We start from the raw sequence: 20,317 nt of genomic DNA, 5'->3' as shown, positions 1-20,317 counted from the left end.
CACTTTCCTTTCACTTTCTATAAACTTCAACAAAACTTCACCTCTGCGATTGCCCACTCGCACCCTTTGTTACGCCACTGAAAAGAGGTATTTAATATTGCCAATATATTGAAAATAAATTAAATGCTGTAAAATCAAAATATAGTAAGTATAGTATTTTGGCACGAATTTATAGTATATGCCTGCTACGTGTGAATGATTCAATAATTATTGAATTCATACCAGAATTTTTATAAAATGTGTATTTCTCATAAATTCACGATCAAATATTATCTGAAACAAAATCCCTGTAAATAACATCAAAAGGACCTATGGCATAACTCGTGCCCTACACAGCTCCTGGGGGGCCCGGCGTGAGTGTCGACCAGTTAGGTGAGATGAACACCCACACACACCACAAATTTTCTCTAATAATAAAAAAGTCCACCATTTCAAATGTAGAATTTTGTTTGACTGACTATTTATCCAATATGGCGAAGGGTCACATGTTACAAAAGGGGGTCGTGATCAGTGCTTCATAATATGATGCCGAGGGCGGACAATACGAGTGGACTTATTTAAAAATAATCGCTTAATAATTCACGGAATACCCTTTATTTTACATGGAACCCTGCAGTTCTGCGGAATACCATTTGGGGAAAACTACTGTAGAACATTACACTGCCCTTAACTTTAGCAATAGGTTGGGGGGGTTCTCCAGGAATCGTGGCCTGGGGGACCGCTTTAGGATATGGGGGCGATGGCATAACCACTCAAATAGATATTTTATTATGTAGGTACTTATACAAAAAAAAAAAACTTGGTACTAGGTAATAAATATTATTATGGGTCTATAGTAACATTTATCATCAAAAAAATATAACTAACGCTCAGTCGATAGCAAGGCGCTTATCACAATTGACTTACATATTGTAACAGATCTTCATCAGCAGTCGAATAGTACGAGTGTATCAATAAATAACCATTGAAACAGTTCTGTTTATTACTTAATTATTTATCCATATGTTAAAACTTAAACTTATAGCGCCTGCACACGTGCATGGATTTACTGGCACCAATAATGTGTATTTTAAACTATCGCAATACTAACTGTTTAAACGTAAAAGTACTGACTGTTTCCCTAATCTAGACGCGATGCTGTCATTGTATGGTGCTATTTGACAGGTTCATAGATAATCGGTAAACGTCAAAATATTCTGTATGGTGTAGTTCGTATTTCTTCTGTCAGGTTCGCCACTATCGTACTACTGCGCATGTTTTATTTAATGAGTCTCAAGTTGCCAAATATTGAAGAGTAATTGACTGTATTGTAGTAATCGGTGTTGCTTTCTTCATAATTGTATTTACTTTCTTTTTCTTTGCACTAATTATTATATTTAACAAATACCTACTCAAAGTCAATTTTTTATATTCTTGTCAAGATTTTAAATAAATAATTATCTAGAACTAATTCATGGCTTATATTATTTATTATTTCACGTTTCTTTAAGTAGGATCAGATCCAAATTCTTCTTTTATTTTTGATTTATTTATGACATTATTTTAGGACGATACATGCTGCAGAAACTTCATTGTTGCCCATTGTTGTTTTATCTCAAGTCATGTGTATGCACAAAATACATCGGCACCACTTGCCCGGCAGTGATGCCGGGTATACATTGCCCAGCAACCAGGCAATAATTTCAACATTTTTCTGGCAATACACCGGCAATCTGCAATTTTTCATTGTAGTCTCAAACGGATAGGCTTCATGGGAGAGAATAAGCTATTACAGCGGCAAAAAGGGTGTCTGAAGTAGTCATATTGAGTAGGTACTCTATGTTATGAAAAAGATATTTATTGAGTGACAAATAATTTTAAAAAATTAGAATGAATTTATCTGTGAAACAGGATTCAAACACATTTCTTTGTAACCATTTTTACAGGTTCACATTTTTATACCTATCCAGATATTATTTCCACCGATGAAGGATTTCCTTCAACATTTTTGTGTATACTTGTTATTTTAACGGCTGTAGTTGCCGGATCTCCCATTCCGATTTCGTTGACAGCTTGGCACGTGTAATTGTCAGCCGTGTCTTGCGTCACGTTTTTAATACTCCAATCCTTAGTGGTCACATCATTCAAAAGCGTTGATGCTTTGTACCAGCGATAACTATTAGAAAAAAAAGACAGATATAGTGATCGGATAGACTCCTAATGGATTTTGAAAATTCCTCAAAAGTCAAAAATCACAATCTATATTGTCTACGTGCTGATCACATGATTTTCTTACGGCGTCATGCGAGAGGGCTTTGTCTGGAGTGGTCGCAGTTTAAATTTTACAAATTTAGGAAAAATTCACTATTTTTATTTTAACGAGATAGATATTCATAATTTGGAATATTATTCAATTCAATTTATGTGGTGTACTTATTAAGTATTCTCAAAAAAAAAAAAATTATCTGTCGGTTTAAATATTTTATTAAGCTTTAAGGTTTTCAATAAGAAATTACGAGTTTTTTTAAAAATCCTGTGTAATTTATTATAGAATATTATTTAACCCTTCACTGCATGATTTTTTTTTCTTGGTGTTAAAATGCCTTGTGAATGAAGGAAAAATAATAATTAATTTTTTTTGTTCAAAAATAACATTAAATTTTGCATGTTACTGCATGGTGTCGCAGATTTACGACATTTTGAAATCATACATTTCAGTATGACAAAATGCAAAACCAAATGATAACAATTATAAAAAACTAATGTACACACCTTATTTGATGTGTAGATATTTTTATTCAACCAATTTCAATCTTCTATACATTTTTTTTGTATTTATTTACAAATGCGGATTTTCGCGTACATACGAATTCGTCAACTGTCAAAGCAGAAATGCAGAGACTATAATGCAGAAATGGTTTATTTCTTGAACTGTCCAAACAAAATCGGTAAAGTAGGATGTTTATGGTAAAATAGTTTTCTAGGCATCGAAAAAGGATATTATTTGATAATTTACACAGATGGCATTGGCTATGCAGTAAAGGGTTCATCATCGGATAAAATATATATGGATAAAGAAAAGATTCTTGCTATAATATATTATTGAAAATAAGTAGTAGTAATTGAATTCGTATGTAATTGATTTATTATTAAAATAAAAAAAATTATCATTTACATCCTATTCTGAACCAAATAAAAAATAACCATCCTCAGAGCAATGATATAATATAGAGCGCCTGTTTTTTTGGCAAAATGAAGCCGTGTTTCTTGCGTATGACGCACAATAGAACCTCGATTTTATTACGTTGCTAGAACGTCAGACAGAAATTTTTGCCAGAATTAACAAAATCCTCCTCCAAAAAACTCCTGCATAATTAACAAAATTATACATATTTTTTCCATCCGACCATTGACAAAATATATGAAATTGCACATAGTGTATGTATTTTTGTTAGATTTTGAAAACTGATCATAAAATGAATCATTATTTTTACCTGGTCAATGGTGGGAATCCTAAGTCGAACACCACACAACTCATTTGTACTTCAATTCCTTTTTTATTTCGTAACAGAGAGTAAATTAACTTAGCTTGACCAGGCTTATCTGTAAAATAATAAAAAAAATATATATATAGGTATATAGTTTTAATTGTATCGTCTTTTTCTGTCGAGTATTTTCGGTTTATTTCGAATACTATTAACTCTAACTTATATAACAAATCAATACAATAAAGTAGGTAAAAACTCTATCACCTACCTATTAAGTCAAGGATCACAATAAAAAAATATAACAAACAAATTATGAATAGTTGAAGTGTTTATAAAAATACCAAAAACATAAATCCATTAGAATTTACATTCAAATTCCATCAAGTATCTTCGGTCGATAGTATTAATATAATAATTAACAATAATTATGTTTGGGTACTTAAACTGTAAAAGTGCATCCGGGGTATAACACGTAATGACAACAAACGATACAAACGTAACATCATCGGGTCTGATCGTAAGGACTTCTGTAGCCAAACACAAAACATCCCGTTTACGATCAGAAGTGAAAAATGTTAGTACTCAATGGTGACTTACAGTTGACTAGAATTGGAACTGGCTCTGAGAATCGATTCCAAAAATAATCCATTCCTTTTTCGCAGGAATAGACGCCATAGACTTGACGGTCAGCTTGTTCAAACACCAGACGCGAAGGATCATCTCGACATGTCCGGAAATCTGAAAACATTACCATTCCTTAGACGAGTTTATATTACAACATTATACAGTTACCATCATAATAATGCATCTGTGAGCCTTATAAACCGATGCATTTTAACATTTTAACAAAGTCAATAACGTGACATAAACAGACTTGTTTGATTATTCAACATAGGTAATCAAAAATAAATGTCATTAGATACTGTCCGACAAGAAGATCTAGGCAATAACCGGAAGTCACTGGAGTCGAAGTGCGATTAACTAACTAGGAGGGCTTGTTAGTTCACAGTTTTAACACGTGGACAACTCCTCGATAACCAGAAGTCATTGCAGACAAAGTGCAGTTAAAAGTAGGAGGAGCTTATTAGTTCACAGTTTTAACTCGTTGACAAGAAGATCTTGTTCGACAGTAAAGTACATTGTTCATAGTTACATAAGGTGTTTTGCGACATTGCAATAATTAAATTATTACAGTTAATAAGTATAGAGTTTGGAAGGAAATGTGGATTCTTAAGCCGGCGCTCCATTGGCACGCAAGTCAGACGATTTACAGTCTTCGGACTTTTTTTTCGCGTGGAGCACCCCAGACCTGCGGACTTTTTAATCCGCAGACCAGGCTTGTTGGATTTCAAACATGTTTGATATTTTTGCCAGACTTCGTCAGTCGATCACTATGCAAATTCGATTTGACATTAATACGCAATCATTCGGACCGAAAAAAAATCTGTAATTGTTTTAAACATTTTCATTGATTAATTTGTTAATTTACACATTAGAAAATGAGAGATTTACCAATTATTTTTTTATTTGTATTTATGAAATTCATAAAAGAAATCGTAAAACTTGTGTTGTTTTCACTGCTATATTATTTTATGCAAGTCTACATATAAATAACACAAAATTATAGGATTATCGGAAGACATTACGAGAATCGTAACTTTTCACTTTTGACAGCTCGACTTTTTTATTCGTTCGTTGATCAGTAGCAGAGCATAGACAAATCGGACGATTTATTGTCCTCGGACTTTTGGCTCGCCAATGGAGCGCTGGCATTAACATGAGATATAATAGAGGCCTGATTTTACGTGTTTAGAATTCAGGTTTTACCACTACTTGCGTGTAGTTTTACATTTTAGTACATTTAATTCCCGGTTTTACATTTTTATTTCCCGAATTTTACATATTCAAGAATGAATGTACGGTAATCATTGATATTTTATGTTGGAAACGTATAACTGCATTTTTTTATAGATACGCTTGCCGTGGATGTACTCACGCATGTGTGCATTCGTTTTTATAGACATGGCTGCGGTGTACAAGGCAAAGTTAAAAATTTTCCGCTGTTTATGTTGTTTTTTGTCAGTCCTTTCTCAAACGTAAAATCGGGGTTTCACTGTATTTTTGAAAGTGTCAATTTTTTCAAAAAATAAACAGAAGTTCTCGCAGGTGTTTATAAATCGAAGTGAAAGTGGTGTTTACACGAGAAATTTGTGCATTATCCTAATAATTCGGTATTGTGATGGCAAAATACCAAACTGCTGTTTACACAATTTTACAGGGGAGCAAAAATATAGTTTTCAAATCAGTCTGACAAGAGTTAGTTTATAAGGTATTTTTCTTCATCTTATCTTATATCAAAATAAGCGGAATTAGCATCCCAACACAAATCTTTAATTATTTATTTTAAAAAGATTGAAGTTTTATTTATCTTGCAGACATATCTTTTTTTTGCCATTTTTCATATTTGGTCAGATGCAGATATCTTTTAACATTACTTTGTGACCAATAAAGTTCCAGCTCTAATATTTTACCACACCAAAGAATGGACAATTCGGAACATATTTTGGAAGAAAAATTAAAAAGTAAAAAAACCGTAATTATAACCGCCTGCCATCACAGTACTGAATTAATATATAGGATAATTTCTGTCACCTCTTCATTTTTCATTAATAAAAAATATTAGGTTACCAACCTGTTTTTTCTCTGGTTTTGGTTTCGTCACATTTGTAAAATACTTTATAAGGTTGTCCATTTCGATACCATTCAACCCTCGTGAAAGAAGTATTATCGGAGCCATTGTCTTCACACACTAGCGTAACGTCTTGCCTGTCACTCTCTAGGACAATATTACTCGGTATAACTGTTATATTAAACACTTTATTTCCTGTAAAATAAGTAAAAGTAAAGGCTTAGTTTTATTTTGCCATTGGGAATTAACGGTTACAGTTCAAAAATAACTATGGGGTTTCATGGTTCCACAGTTCGATTCCAGTTCTGATTATTATTACCTATTACTCTGACTGCCATAAAGTACCCTGGAATAGATCTGGAGAATTAAGTCTATTTATAGTAGGCACTCACCGAGTATTTCTAGAGGTACACTAGAAATATGTCCGAGGCCAATTTCGTTGCCGGCTCGGCAAAAAAATATCTCTGGTGTTGCTGAAGTGGTGAACCACATTGTAGTCCAATAATTCCTTTTAGATTTACTCAGTTCCACATAATGTGATTCTTTATAAAAATGATAGAATTCTGGCAAACTGAAATATAAATTGGGATAATTATTTGATGTATATTCTATAGAGGCAAAGTTCATTTGGTTTCGGGATGGAGTATGATCTGTTTTCGAGAAGCTAGATATTCAAATTGATACCAGATGGAAATCTCCCACAGGAGACTACCTCAAAGGGCGGACCGAACCATCATATTTCCCAAAATACCACAGCCTACGTCCACTCTTCGCGGTGATCGCAACCCTCGGCCGAGCGGAACCCGTCTCCTTGAAATTCAAATTCGTCAAATTCCCGCCAAAACAGACGCGGTCTATCAAAAACGGCCGCTCGCGCCGCCACTAGTCAATCCGTCGGTAAAACAGGGAGCTTCCCGACCGACGGATAAAACAGGACGCCGCGAATCTGGCAGTTGGATCTGAATGGGCGCGAAAGCTCTCTCTTGCCTGATACGTCGACCAGCCAGCATCTCTCTGACATCAACCGCTGAACCAACAGCATCTGACATCGGCAAAATCTCTTCTCGCCTTCGCTCGCCTCGGACGCGAAGCCAAGCCAGCATTCCGGACAGCCCGCCAAAAAGACCACATCTGACATCGGCAGATCGCCACGCCGCAAGCACTGACTCGCCTCGGATGCCAAGCAATCAATCAGCAGCCCAGCCGCGACACCACGTTGCAGCCCGCCAATTACCAACCGACCGCCAACGACGACAATAACCTGTATCGTATCTGTAACGACTACCCTGCAATACGATGAAATAAACCAGCCATGACCAAATACCCCGTGCGTTTCTGTCCCCCACCCCCGCTTTGACCTTGACGTTATCACGGCCTGCCATCTCCGCTTCAGAGCGCGCAGAAGGCCGGTGATAAGTTGATCGCCGTCAACGTGGGGCTTGTGGGCAGGATTGTGTCCACCGGAGCCAGCATCGACCCTGAGATACGCCAGCAGAGTGAGTACAACTGTGAACTTCCTCAAACAGTGACATTTGCGAGTACTCACTCTACCGGGGGAGAAACACACGGCCGGTAGTCACAATGTCAAATTGACCTTGTTTCGCGCTTGCAATCGCGACATCGAGACACGAGGCGATGCGTTTCTCGCAGCGGAAATGACGCACGAGATCGCGCGGAACGTACTCCCGCGAGTTCATTCGATGTAGAAAGCCTAGCCAGACACTGCTGGGGGGCCGCGCAAAAAACCGCGTGGTCCCGAAACCTGGAATTCAGCACACCAGTGGCGCCTGACAGAAGCAACAGCCTGGATAGCAAATCAGCATGGACATCGGCTCCATCGCAAGACGTGACAGCAGCATCGTTATGTTCCTCCGACCAGCGGTATCATCCGTCGACCCTGGCCCACGGAGGAATACGTAAGATGTCATGGCCAACGGCGTCGCGACGCTACACGGAGATGCCCCGGCTACCGACGCCGACGCTCTTCGTGACCGACGTCACCCAGCACAGCGAGGTGCCAGCCAACGGCGCTCGTACCTCAAACCCAGGCGAAACATCTGCCACCAGCGCGGATGTCTCGCCTAGCATAACCACTAGCCTTATCAAGCCTAGCGAGTCTTAACGCACTGGAAGACGACACTCCTCGCAAAGACCCAAGGTCAAGCTTCAGTACCAAACCCCATAACCAGCCGCTTACCATTTGGCACCGGCATTATCACGGAGTGCCCCGGCGCGACGCCCAGCACCTTCGTGATATACCTTACGGCAGACCGAGGTTGGTCGCCTGGTCTCTGGTTGCCCAACCGGCGGTGACCAGCAGATACATCAGACACCGCCTCAATCGCCGACGGCCCAAGGCTACATCGGATCTGCAACCTGAGGGACCAAGAAGACTGAAGCGGAAGCCAAGATTCCAGGGACACAGCAAGACCCCCAGCATTAATCGACAAACATCCGACGCCAGCGAGGATGTCACGCCCGCCTTAAAACTACGACACCTATGGCCAAACCGCTTCGACGCCTTGGACGTGCGAGAAGACGACGCTCAAGAACTCAAGGTCCCACTTCCAACACCAGACCCCATCACCAGACGTCTATTCTTGGAACCGGCGCTATCACGGAGTGTCCCTGACTGACATGTCTGACACCTCCGCGAAAACCTCACGAGGAAGCTGAGATTGGTGCCCTGGTCTCTAGTCACACAATGGCGGCGACTAGCAGGCGCAACAGGTCCCACCTCACTCTTCGACGGCCCAAGGATGCGATGAGCTGGTCGATTCGAGGGAACCACCATGTGGAAGTGGAAACCTCAGCAGTTTTGACACGAAAGAGCCTCAAGCACGCCAAGACCATCGGACGCGTCGAAGCCGCACAGAGGTGAACTGGCCCCCAAGGACAAGCGACGGTAGGCTGATGGAAAAGACGACGGTTCGGTCGTTTCCCGGAGAGGTCGTTTGATACCAGATGGAAATCTCCCACAGGAGACTACCTCAAAGGGCGGACCGAACCATCATATTTCCCAAAATACCACAGCCTACGTCCACTCTTCGCGGTGATCGCAACCCTCGGCCGAGCGGAACCCGTCTCCTTGAAATTCAAATTCGTCAAATTCCCGCCAAAACAGACGCGGTCTATCAAAAACGGCCGCTCGCGCCGCCACTAGTCAATCCGTCGGTAAAACAGGGAGCTTCCCGACCGACGGATAAAACAGGACGCCGCGAATCTGGCAGTTGGATCTGAATGGGCGCGAAAGCTCTCTCTTGCCTGATACGTCGACCAGCCAGCATCTCTCTGACATCAACCGCTGAACCAACAGCATCTGACATCGGCAAAATCTCTTCTCGCCTTCGCTCGCCTCGGACGCGAAGCCAAGCCAGCATTCCGGACAGCCCGCCAAAAAGACCACATCTGACATCGGCAGATCGCCACGCCGCAAGCACTGACTCGCCTCGGATGCCAAGCAATCAATCAGCAGCCCAGCCGCGACACCACGTTGCAGCCCGCCAATTACCAACCGACCGCCAACGACGACAATAACCTGTATCGTATCTGTAACGACTACCCTGCAATACGATGAAATAAACCAGCCATGACCAAATACCCCGTGCGTTTCTGTCCCCCACCCCCGCTTTGACCTTGACGTTATCACGGCCTGCCATCTCCGCTTCAGAGCGCGCAGAAGGCCGGTGATAAAATGAAATGTCGGATGTCAGTGATGAGTTTGGACATTTTTTCCCTGTCCATCACTGCTCTAAATAGGGATGGAGTGCTGAGTTCAAACCGATCTCTGAAGTGAGCCAAGACGTTCTTCTTCAAGCAGGGCCTCGCTTACCGGAGATCTTCTTGAATGATACGAAACAGAAGTTAATATCTCTCGGAATGCCACATGATGTTACCAAAGTATGCCAACTTTCTAGTTTTTACTTCTTTTGTCTTTTTCATCGTCAACATTTGTAACTTTGTCTTTCCAGCTAATATAGAGCATGCGTCTGTACACCCATATTTCAAAAGCTCCAAGTTTTCTGAGCGCTTCTTCTGTGAGTGCTCACGCCATGGCCTCTACAAGGGTGAGGCCGACATGGCTCTAGCCTGAGGGCCCGGCGTGGTGGGTCGACCAGTTAAATGAGAAAAATACACACCACAAATTTTCTTGAATAGTAAAAAAGTCGACTGCGGATTGATTATTAACATTTAAAAAGTTGTGGCTGTGTGGAGGGATTTGATGTGATATGATGATTGATATAATTAAACGATAATTCTCGTGTAGAAATTTACTTTATAATTATTTGAATTCTGTTTCTTGACTTACAAAATGGCTATTTTACCAATATCGCGAAGGGTTGCATGTTACTTGGCTACTACAAAAGGAAGTCGCGAAGAAAATCACACTGCCCTTAACTTTAAACGATAGGTAGTGGGGCCCGCCATCAGCACATCACGTCAGCACACGCGATCAGGTACCGCTGCAGAATGTAGACATAGGACAGCATGCATATGAAGGGGTGGACAAGTTCACATATCTCGGATCCAGCCTAAATACCCAAAATAAGACAGCAGAGGAGATAAAAATCCGCCTTATCTCCGGGAATAAATGCTGGCATGCCTGCAAGCGACTGGTGGGGTCGAAAATTCGAGGCCAAAGAAGTAAACTTCTAATTTATAAAACAATTATAAGGCCAGTTGTCACTTATGGCTGTGAGACTTGGTGCTTAACTCAAAACAAGGAAAACAAATTAGCTGTCTTCGAGCGCAAAATACTCCGCAAAATCTTTGGACCCACGTTGGAAAATGGGAACTACAGAATAAAAATGAACCACGAGTTGGAAGAGCTGATTGAACAGCAAACAATCATAAGATACTGTAAGTCCCAAAGACTACGATGGGCGGGACATGTGGAGAGAATGCCTGAAATTAGAGCGCCAAGCATCATGACGAAGTGGCTACCCCAACGGAAGAGACTCAGAGGCCGTCCAAGAAGGAGATGGGCTGACGCCGTAGAAGTGGACTGGCTTCATATAGGAAGACCCGGTAACTAGAGAAGTGTGGCGAGAGACCGGAGTTAGTGGAGAGCGGTTGTGGAGGAGGCCAAATCCCACCCCGGGATGTAGCGCCGTGGAAGAAGAAGAAGAAGTGGGGCCCGCCATAGATCCTGGTCTGTGAGCCCGCTTCAGGATGTGGGGGCCATGGCTCACGCCTTCATATAATAGGACTGAAAATACATTATCATCTAATCATTCTCATTCTCACAGTCCCAGGTTTTCTATCATTACATCATACATAAAATATTGTTAATCGCTTTGAACTAAGTGTTTAAAAAACTTTATACCTACGTCAAATATAAAAAATACTGATGAAAAATGATAATTCAATTACCTGATTTATTTGTAGCAAACATCACACCTTTGTGCTCTGATAACATCCTCAAACTAATGGAAAAGGATCGAGAAGTTCTGTATAATATCAAAACCAGAAACCTACAGTACCTTGGTCACAGTATGAGAGGAAAAAAGTACAGTAATTCTCAACTTGTCGCATTTCATGGCTTAATAATCTCCGTGATCGGTATGAGTAGAGCTCCACTGAAATGTCTCGGGTATCAGATGATAGAGCAATGATTGCTCTAATGATGGCCGACCTCAGGTTACGGGATGACACGATAACAAGAAGAATAATATAAAGAATTTAAAAAGGTGTTTACTAGTGCTTGTCTGTGTTGAGAAGTTGGCATTCAAATCTTACAGACCACCCATCGGGTGATTTATCAACAGTGTAGACTATTTTCACACCACCAGGCTTGTCTGAAAAATAAAATTATTAAATAACTTGAATAGTTATAATGGATCATTTGAAAACAAGACCTCAGTTATAGAATGTTGAAAACACTTATTTAGAATTTACCATTCAGATGATAGTGTAAAGATAATGTATGTCCAGTTTTTGTCGGAAGTGAGTTAACATATTATACAAAACGTTTGTCTGCATCATTGCATTTGCATGTCTAAATAGGATATGTGAGAAGATACTGTATTCTTGTCCATTTCTTAAGCATCTCGAATGTTAAAATTTGATTTTCTCAAAACATACAAAACCGGACATTGATATATAAGACAATTTGTAGATGATACTATGCTAATCGCTGCTTATGAAAGAGAACTCACAAAGCTGCTACACCAGATAGAAAAAGAGAGTCGCAAATATGGCTGTCTTATTGATAAGAATAAGATCAAGTTAATGGTTGTCGATTGGGCTAACCTTCTACCAGCAGTAAGTATCTATACTCCAAAACCTAGAAACACTGGACGAGTTTGTATATATGGGATCGAACATTGTGAAAAATACGATGACATGTCTTACCACTATATGGAAGAATTGGGAAATTTCAACTGCCACGAAAATGAAAAATGAATTGTGCAAACATGAGTGTTTTCCATATTTTAATTTGTAGATAATTTGTAAGTCATGGAGCCTGAAGGTAAGGGTTGTGAAATGCAATTGATACCTACGAAATGTGGTGTTGGCGCCGAATGCTTCGTATATCTTGGACAGAGCATGGGATAAACCAGTCAATCATCCAGGGACTGCAGATAAAGGAACGGCTGTCGACAATATGTTAGAGACGTATTTTGCAGTTTTTCAGACATATTGTTCGGTGCGGACCAAATAACCTGGGGAGACTGGTAGTTTCCGGAAGCTTACAAAAAAGACGAAGTAGAGAAAGAGTGTGGGCACGATCCTCAGCCATGAGGGATTGACAAAGAAGAAATATAAGAATTCGAAGGATAAGTGAAAATAGACAGACCGACAGTGAAAAATGTATTTTTGGAGTTTGTGACTCGACAATTTAATTTTTACGATACGATACGTTAGGTACGATAGTTTAGGTACAAAATATGTACATTTTTTAAACTATTTTTTGTCAAAATTAAATTGTATCTATTTTCAATAATGATAATTATCATCTTTTTCCTGGCACTACAACCCTATGTGGGTCTCGGCCTCTTCAAGCATCTGCATCTGTCCAGGTCTATCTAAAGCCATTTTCATCCAGTTTAGGATGCCCAAGGACTGTCATTAATACATACTTAAATGTTGTATGTGTCGGTATTGAATATTTTGTTTTATAATAATATTTGTTTACCCGTAATAATAATTACAGAATGCACGGGAGAGAGTTCCCCCATTCCATCATCATTGAAAGCGGCGCATGTGTAGTTCCCTTCATCGGATCTGGTAATGTTGTCAGCCAAAAAATTAAATGTTGTCATATTCGCTATTTCCATAGAATTCTTGAACCATCGGTACCTAAAATATATTTATTTGACATAATGATCTACATTAATTTTATTTATTTAGATTTAATTGGAATTTGACATCATTATGCATGAAAGATAGTGCACACCAAACTCTGTCAGTCAAATGTATTTGTTTTTTTATTGAACTACGACTACAATGTGTAGATAGTGTTTGTTAGTTTATAAAATTCAATTAAACCCTGCCTAATCCACCCACGGTGTGGCCGCGCGGCTTAAACGTTGGGCTATCACGCTGTGGGTCCCAGGTTCGAATCCTGGGTCTGGCAAGTACACATATTTTTTTTCAATTTGTGTGTGAGTCAGGGTATGGACCTAATAGGTTGAGCAAGTGGTTGACATCCATTTCTCGTAAAAAACAAAATCTGTTAATACAAACCTCTACTCTGTGGAGGCCCATATGATCCTATTAGGATCGGACATGGTCGGAAAAAAAAGCCATAGTACATAATAGTCAAAAAATATTCATTTACATGAACAGTTTAATGGTATAATTTTAGATATTTTATAGATAGAAGAATGTTTTTATCGATTATAGTTTGAATATTAATACTATCGACCGAAGGTATTTGATCGAATTTGAATTTAAATTCTAATGGATTTAAGTTTTGTACTATTCCAATTCAGTCATTTTTTGCGACCCAGTTTTCGCCTTTCGGCATCTTCAGGCACTATGTACACTCATCAAAAGGGGAAACTGACTCAGTGTGTATTTGCCTTTTGGTGAGTGTACATAGTGCCTGAAGATGCCGAAAGGTGAAAAAGGGGTCGCAAAAAACGACTCAAATGGAATGGTACAAAACTTAAATCCATTAGATTATAGTTTGGTTAGGCAGGGCTTAATGAGTTGATGTCATTATTAAAACACATCTCAAGAACACTACAAAACTGTTATAATTTAAATACCAGCGACCGTTGTAAAATATTATGTTGGAAAATGTTGATATTATATACCACGTGAGAAATTGTAAAGCGGGACTGCATATATATTCCAGCTATATGCCATCCTAATTCAGGTGGAGTGTAGTGTCATTTGTTTTTTAAATCTAGGTGGCTATGTTCGAATCTATCGTAAATATTTTTTCAAGATAAAACGTTAATTAACTGTTCTGTAAGGTATCTCGGTCACTGGTATACATTACATGTAACAAATTACTGTTGTATTGTAAATACATACATCTTATTGTGTGGATTTCCAATTACTTTTTCGCTACAGGAAAGATTTATGGTTTTTCCCAAATAATAGTAATTAGTGAAGTTATTCAATGTGGCCATGCCGGGCTTGACTGAAATCATGTAAAAAAAAAACAAAATATATAGGTACCTACTTAGACAGAAGAACTCATTATAAATTTAAAAAAAATACTGAATTTTTTTATTGCCTTTTTAATTTAAAATTTTATAGCGATGTATGTGCATGGATTTAAATTATCGCAATAATAATTGTTTACACGTAAAAGTGTCAAAAGACCAACTTCGTTTCTTTACAACTTGTTTCTTAGTATTGGAGTTTTTTTCTTCTTTCATTTATGGTAGAATAATATTATTGTTTTGGAGTATGTAGTGTTAATTAATTTATTTATTTGCAATTACAATTTTTAAATCACTTAATTCATTTTGGCTGTCCAAGAAAAAAATACAAACTTCACAAAGAAAAAAACATCGAATTTTTTTTTTCGCCATTATTTTATTCATGTTTTTGTTTGTATTTCTGTTACGTTTTATTTGTTTATTATAATCATTTTAATTTTGGTACGTTACATTAATTCTTATTGGTTTTCTGTAGGGTTATCACTTACGCCCAAATTGGAAAATCGTAACTCTGTTTGCAATCTTCTATGAAGAACACCCTTTTGCCAGTCTGTAGATATTTTTTTTATAAATCCAACATATTTATATTATTATATATATTATACACGTGTTTCGTTGTTTTCAAGGGCTCATGTACTATATTAAATAAAGCCTCATAACTGTAAAGATAAATTTATTAAAACACATTTTTAAGTATATATTTAAGTAACTCAAAATCACCAAAATGCTACTTACGCCCTTTTGGCTTGGAGCGTTTGATATTATATTATCGTACAATTGAAAGAAGTCAATCTGGCCACTGTGGACTGGAATGCATAACCTTAATACCGTGTATGTAGTCAAATATCAATCCATTATAGAGAATGTTCGTTTAAATTTATAATAATTAATGAAATTTGATAATCCTATACAAAACATACTCACAATACACGTTTAATTCGACACCTTCAGATTCAATGCTCCATCCTGTAGATTTTAGAGCTTTGCATGAATAGAAACCTTTGGAATTTCGGTCAACTTTTGTCAATACTAACGTAAATGGATCCTCATGACAGTGTCTCTGTTCTAAAGAAAAACAAAAAAGAAATAAACATGCAGTAGAAACAATAAAATTATAAGCCCCAGAAACATACCTATTAGAAAACAACTAGAAAATATCTTGGACCAAGTGGTAAATAGACATATTTTACTTTCCGGGTGAGTACCCTGAAACAATTAAGCTACTGACCAGCATCAGTATAAGTCAGCGTCATAATTATTTGACCAAATCGGGATTTTTTACATGTGAAATTTAAAAAAAATGGTATTTAGGAGCAAAAAGCGGGACAATCTAAAAAACGCATAGTTCAATATTACTATTCTTTATTTCTGTAATATTAATCATAGACAACACAACACAAAATACAAAATTCTTTTACTATCAAAATAATAATATTAAACAATATTTTTTCCTGACACTCGCCTATTTGTGTTGCTAGATTTCAAAATGAGCCAAGTCCATAATAGATGAATAGGAGAAAAACAGCTTTTTGTTTTCTCAAATACACAGTCGCAAGGGTGAAAGTTTATATTATTTCAAGTATAGAATATTTAAAATTAATAAATGCCACATTTTGATAATGCAGAAATGTTAGAAAGCAGCAGTTTTTCAGCAATTCACAAAAAAGTAAAAAATACTTAAAGGTGGACTGGGCTGATTTTGAAATGTAGCGACACATTTCTACTTGGATGAAAATTTTACTTCCTGAAGACTAAATGTACTGGTAATTAGCGCCATAATGTATTGGTAAAATTCACCACATAAGTCATGTTGAATTGGACAAGTAATTCAGATTTTATCAATCTGTTTCTAGCATCTGACCATTTAAAATTCATGTGAGAAAATAGCCGTTCGGTACCTATAGCAATTAGATGTAATGAAATTAACTTGAAAATGTCTCTTTTTCCGGGAATAACTTGAATAACTGATGCCATTTCTGTGCACCACAGTCTTTAATAGAAGGTTTCAGTGAGTTAAATTCTTCATACATAAAGTTCATATCTAATTCTCCATCACACATCCATTGCGTTATTTTGTCTTAACTTACTTCGTTCACTGCGGACCAGTTAATTACTATTTAATTACCACATTTAAATAACATGCTAATTGTATCTGATGGCCATCTAATGCCGAGTCGGCCGGAACGGCTACACTTGTTATAATTTAACCAACATTATAAAAACCTTATAATAACCCAACAAAAATTTTAATCAACATTATAATAACCCAAATACAATAAAAAAAATGATAATTAAGTCTCATGATACAAATTTTTGTAAAACAAGAACAGCGTACCATGTGCTTTCATTGAGTCTTTGCAGGTAGCATGCGCTATCAGTCTGCTATCGAGATACCAATTCACCTTGGTTGCAAGCGGGAGTACCCCAGTCAGATCTTTGCAACGCAGTGTCACATTTCTCTCGTCGTTTTCCAGCACCGGGTGGCCATCTGTATCCATCGTCAGATCGAATGTTAATGTACCTAGATTATTAAAATTAATGAAAATCATTGGGTGTACATTTTCATAAAAATATTCTTGTTATGAAGTCATTTTAAATGGCAGTCATATTATATTGATGATATAATACGATTATATTGATACAAAGATGTTGAGGGAAACCTTCTATATAGCAGTGGCGAGGGGTGGAGGTAGGCTGTAAAATTTGACATAAATAGTGCACATAAAATTTTGTCAGTGATACTTAGTTGTTTTCATTGAACAATTTGCACATTATATTTGTTACACCCACGGTGGCCGCGCGGCTTAAGCGTTGGACTATCACAGCTAACTATCTCAAGTTCGAATCCTGGGTCTGGCAAGTACACATATTGTTTTTCAATTTGTGTGAGAGTCAGGGTATGGACCTAATAGGTTGAGGAAGTGGCTGACATCCATTTCTCGTAAAAAACAAAATCTGTTAATACAATCCTCTACTCTGCGGAGGCCCATATGATCATATTAGGATCGGACATGGTCGAAAAAAAAAATATTATATTATATAACAATTTGCAGATGCTGCTGGTTAGTTTTTAAACTCAATTAATCCCTGCGTAAAGCAAGCCATAATAGTTTAGGTATGATATGGGCGATTCGACAAAAATAGTACACACCTTTTTAGTCATTCTTATTTTTGTTGTATCTAAAATGATGTATGAGCTAATGACATAATGAGTTTTATCTACTATGGCTTAGATTAGGCAGGGTTTAATTGAATTGTAAATACTAACAAACACTATCTAAACATCGAAGTCTTAGTTCAATGTAAACAAAAACGTTTGAGTGACAATGTTTAGTGTGCACTGTTTCTGTCAGATTTTAACAGCCTACCTCCACATTTCGCCAGTGCTATATATAGTGTTTATAAATAACGAACGCGAGATGAAAAAAAGTACCACATGTCTACCAATTTTCATACAAACGAAAAATCTGAAAAGAGAAAAAGAAACTCAATGTTGCATAGAAAAATGACAATGAAAAACTGGATGTTGTTTCAGTGATTTTGTTTGTGGAAACTACACAAGGTTTTATCTACCATGTGCCTTTGGGATACACTATTGTAATCAAAATCTCATTTTAAATTAAATGCCAAATATATTTTTACAGAAACATTTGGCGATCAGTCATACGCAACGATAATGATATAAATACATACTGTCATCAATGATTTGCAATAAATAAAATAAATTTTGTAAGAAAAGACTTGTGAATTTTTGTGACTGTATCGAGCATATAATTATGGACAGTTGATATTTTAAATGTAATAGTACCTAAAATATGAATAGGCAGGGCGTAGCGTCCACCCTCTCCAATTTCATTGACAGCTGAACATGAATAATTGCCTTCTCGCTCTGAAGTAATATTTTTAATGATAAGCGTATGGTTGATTTCACCTACAATTTCATTATCATTGAAGTACCAGTGGTAGCTGAATATGAAACAGAGAGAGAGAAACATGTTATGAAGTAGTAGAGAAAAGAATGATTTTTATTCCAAAATACGGTTTTATAATTACGCCCACAGAACCATAACTGCAAATTCATAGTTTCGAGAAAATCGCATTTGAAGTTTTGTATCTACTTAAAATACAGGTAATACAGAGTATGAATGTTTTCCTAATTACATACTATCTGGTATTTTTACAGTAGAATTATATGAATCCTTTGGTTATATTTTCATTTAAAACAGAAAATCAAGATTTTAGCACTTGTGGTACTTTTGCATTGGGTGGGCGAATCATGATGGGCAGTCAGAAAGAAAGATCAGTTCATAAAAATCGCAAAATGATGCCATCTTGTGGAGAATTTTGTAAGCTATTAGGTGGTATACTTAGAAAAAAATAATAAAAACCATTGTGCAAACACTGACCTCAGAAAGAAAACAGCTAAATTGAAAAAAAAACAATCATTGTTAGAAATATTTGACAAAGAATATTTATATTTATTTTTATTTCCAAAACTAGATATTTAACTAGAGAGTATTGTGATTATAATTCATATTAAACTGACGTGTAAGATAACTTTTAAATTCGATCTTAATAAATAATAATATAGCAAGGAAGTTATTATGTTTTTCCGCTTTATCTCAAAACTGAATTAATGTGACAATGATCGTTCTTTCCGCCTACCCTTCACATGTATTTTCATCGGCAGTCTGGCAATAGGATATTTTCAGACATGTAAAATCACATTCCATTATCAAACCATAGCTATTATAATATAATAAAAATTCATAGTTTAATTTTAATATCATTTGAATTTTAACCACGGACATCTGATGTACCAAATATGGCTTCATTCTCAATTTTAAGACAACATTTAGAACAATATTTTTTAATGGTATTGATATAATATTTTATGTGGTCATTAAATGTTAATTTCTGAGATGAGAAAGGACAAGGTATCATTTTTCAGATTGTGGGGCTGCCAAAAATAGGTTAGGTTATGGAATTTACTTACGTGGTCGCTTTTGGGTTACCCATATCATAGATTTGTGTACACTCTAATTTTATATTTTTTCCCATATAAATATTTTCAAGTAAGAATATCCACGCCGTTGTTGGTTTCCCTGAAATATGATATAATAATAAGCTGAACAGGATAACTAGGAGACAACAGGGCAACACGAACTATCGTGCAGAATTAACATGTTTTCTTTGTCGACTTATGATAATTTTGCATTCAGATGGAACAAAGATCTAAAACTTGTACTTAGATACGAGGGTGGGTCAATAATTCCTTAGAAAAAAGCATTAAAACAGTTTTTATTTTTGTAATTTTTTTTTATTTCTCAACATAATCTCCTTGGAGCTCAATACACTTGGTTAGACGTTTCTCAATATTTTTTAAACCGTCAGAAAAATAAGTTTTCGGAAGGTCCTCAAAATAAGCATTTGTCCGATCGATGACTTCTTCATTTGAAAAAAAACGTTGTCCACTTAGCCATTTTTTTAAGTTTGGGAAAAGGAAAAAGTCACTGGGGGCTAAATCTGGCGAATACGGT

The 20,317-nt window shown here is 37.1% G+C and overlaps 1 protein-coding gene across 2 annotated transcripts in view; it reads right to left on the bottom strand.

The window, feature by feature from the left end:
* Positions 1 to 1,533: 1,533 nt before the first annotated feature.
* The window catches only part of LOC147066785 (hemicentin-2-like), a 33,079-nt gene continuing 14,295 nt past the window's right edge, over positions 1,534 to 20,317 (bottom strand). Inside the window, exons 9-20 of one of the 2 annotated variants that reach the window (XM_085954172.1) lie at positions 19,774 to 19,882; positions 18,586 to 18,743; positions 17,113 to 17,298; positions 15,702 to 15,842; positions 14,644 to 14,752; positions 13,295 to 13,458; positions 11,855 to 11,954; positions 6,549 to 6,727; positions 6,160 to 6,351; positions 4,065 to 4,205; positions 3,474 to 3,582; positions 1,534 to 2,155 (exon numbers count right to left, since the gene is read on the bottom strand). In XM_085954172.1, the coding sequence (XP_085810298.1) occupies positions 1,942 to 2,155; positions 3,474 to 3,582; positions 4,065 to 4,205; positions 6,160 to 6,351; positions 6,549 to 6,727; positions 11,855 to 11,954; positions 13,295 to 13,458; positions 14,644 to 14,752; positions 15,702 to 15,842; positions 17,113 to 17,298; positions 18,586 to 18,743; positions 19,774 to 19,882 (1,802 nt within the window). In that variant the 3' untranslated portion in view covers positions 1,534 to 1,941. The remainder of the gene's footprint in view (positions 2,156 to 3,473; positions 3,583 to 4,064; positions 4,206 to 6,159; positions 6,352 to 6,548; positions 6,728 to 11,854; positions 11,955 to 13,294; positions 13,459 to 14,643; positions 14,753 to 15,701; positions 15,843 to 17,112; positions 17,299 to 18,585; positions 18,744 to 19,773; positions 19,883 to 20,317) is intronic. The other variant, XM_085954173.1, reaches the window with a different exon arrangement.

The sequence above is a fragment of the Rhyacophila brunnea genome, unplaced genomic scaffold (genome assembly GCF_057557595.1).
Source record: "Rhyacophila brunnea isolate RB1 unplaced genomic scaffold, BYU_Rbru_1.0 scaffold_4, whole genome shotgun sequence".
In the NCBI taxonomy this organism is placed as follows: domain Eukaryota; kingdom Metazoa; phylum Arthropoda; class Insecta; order Trichoptera; family Rhyacophilidae; genus Rhyacophila; species Rhyacophila brunnea.
Note: the sequence above shows the minus strand (reverse complement) of the source record. Positions and strands in the feature narration are given on the sequence as shown.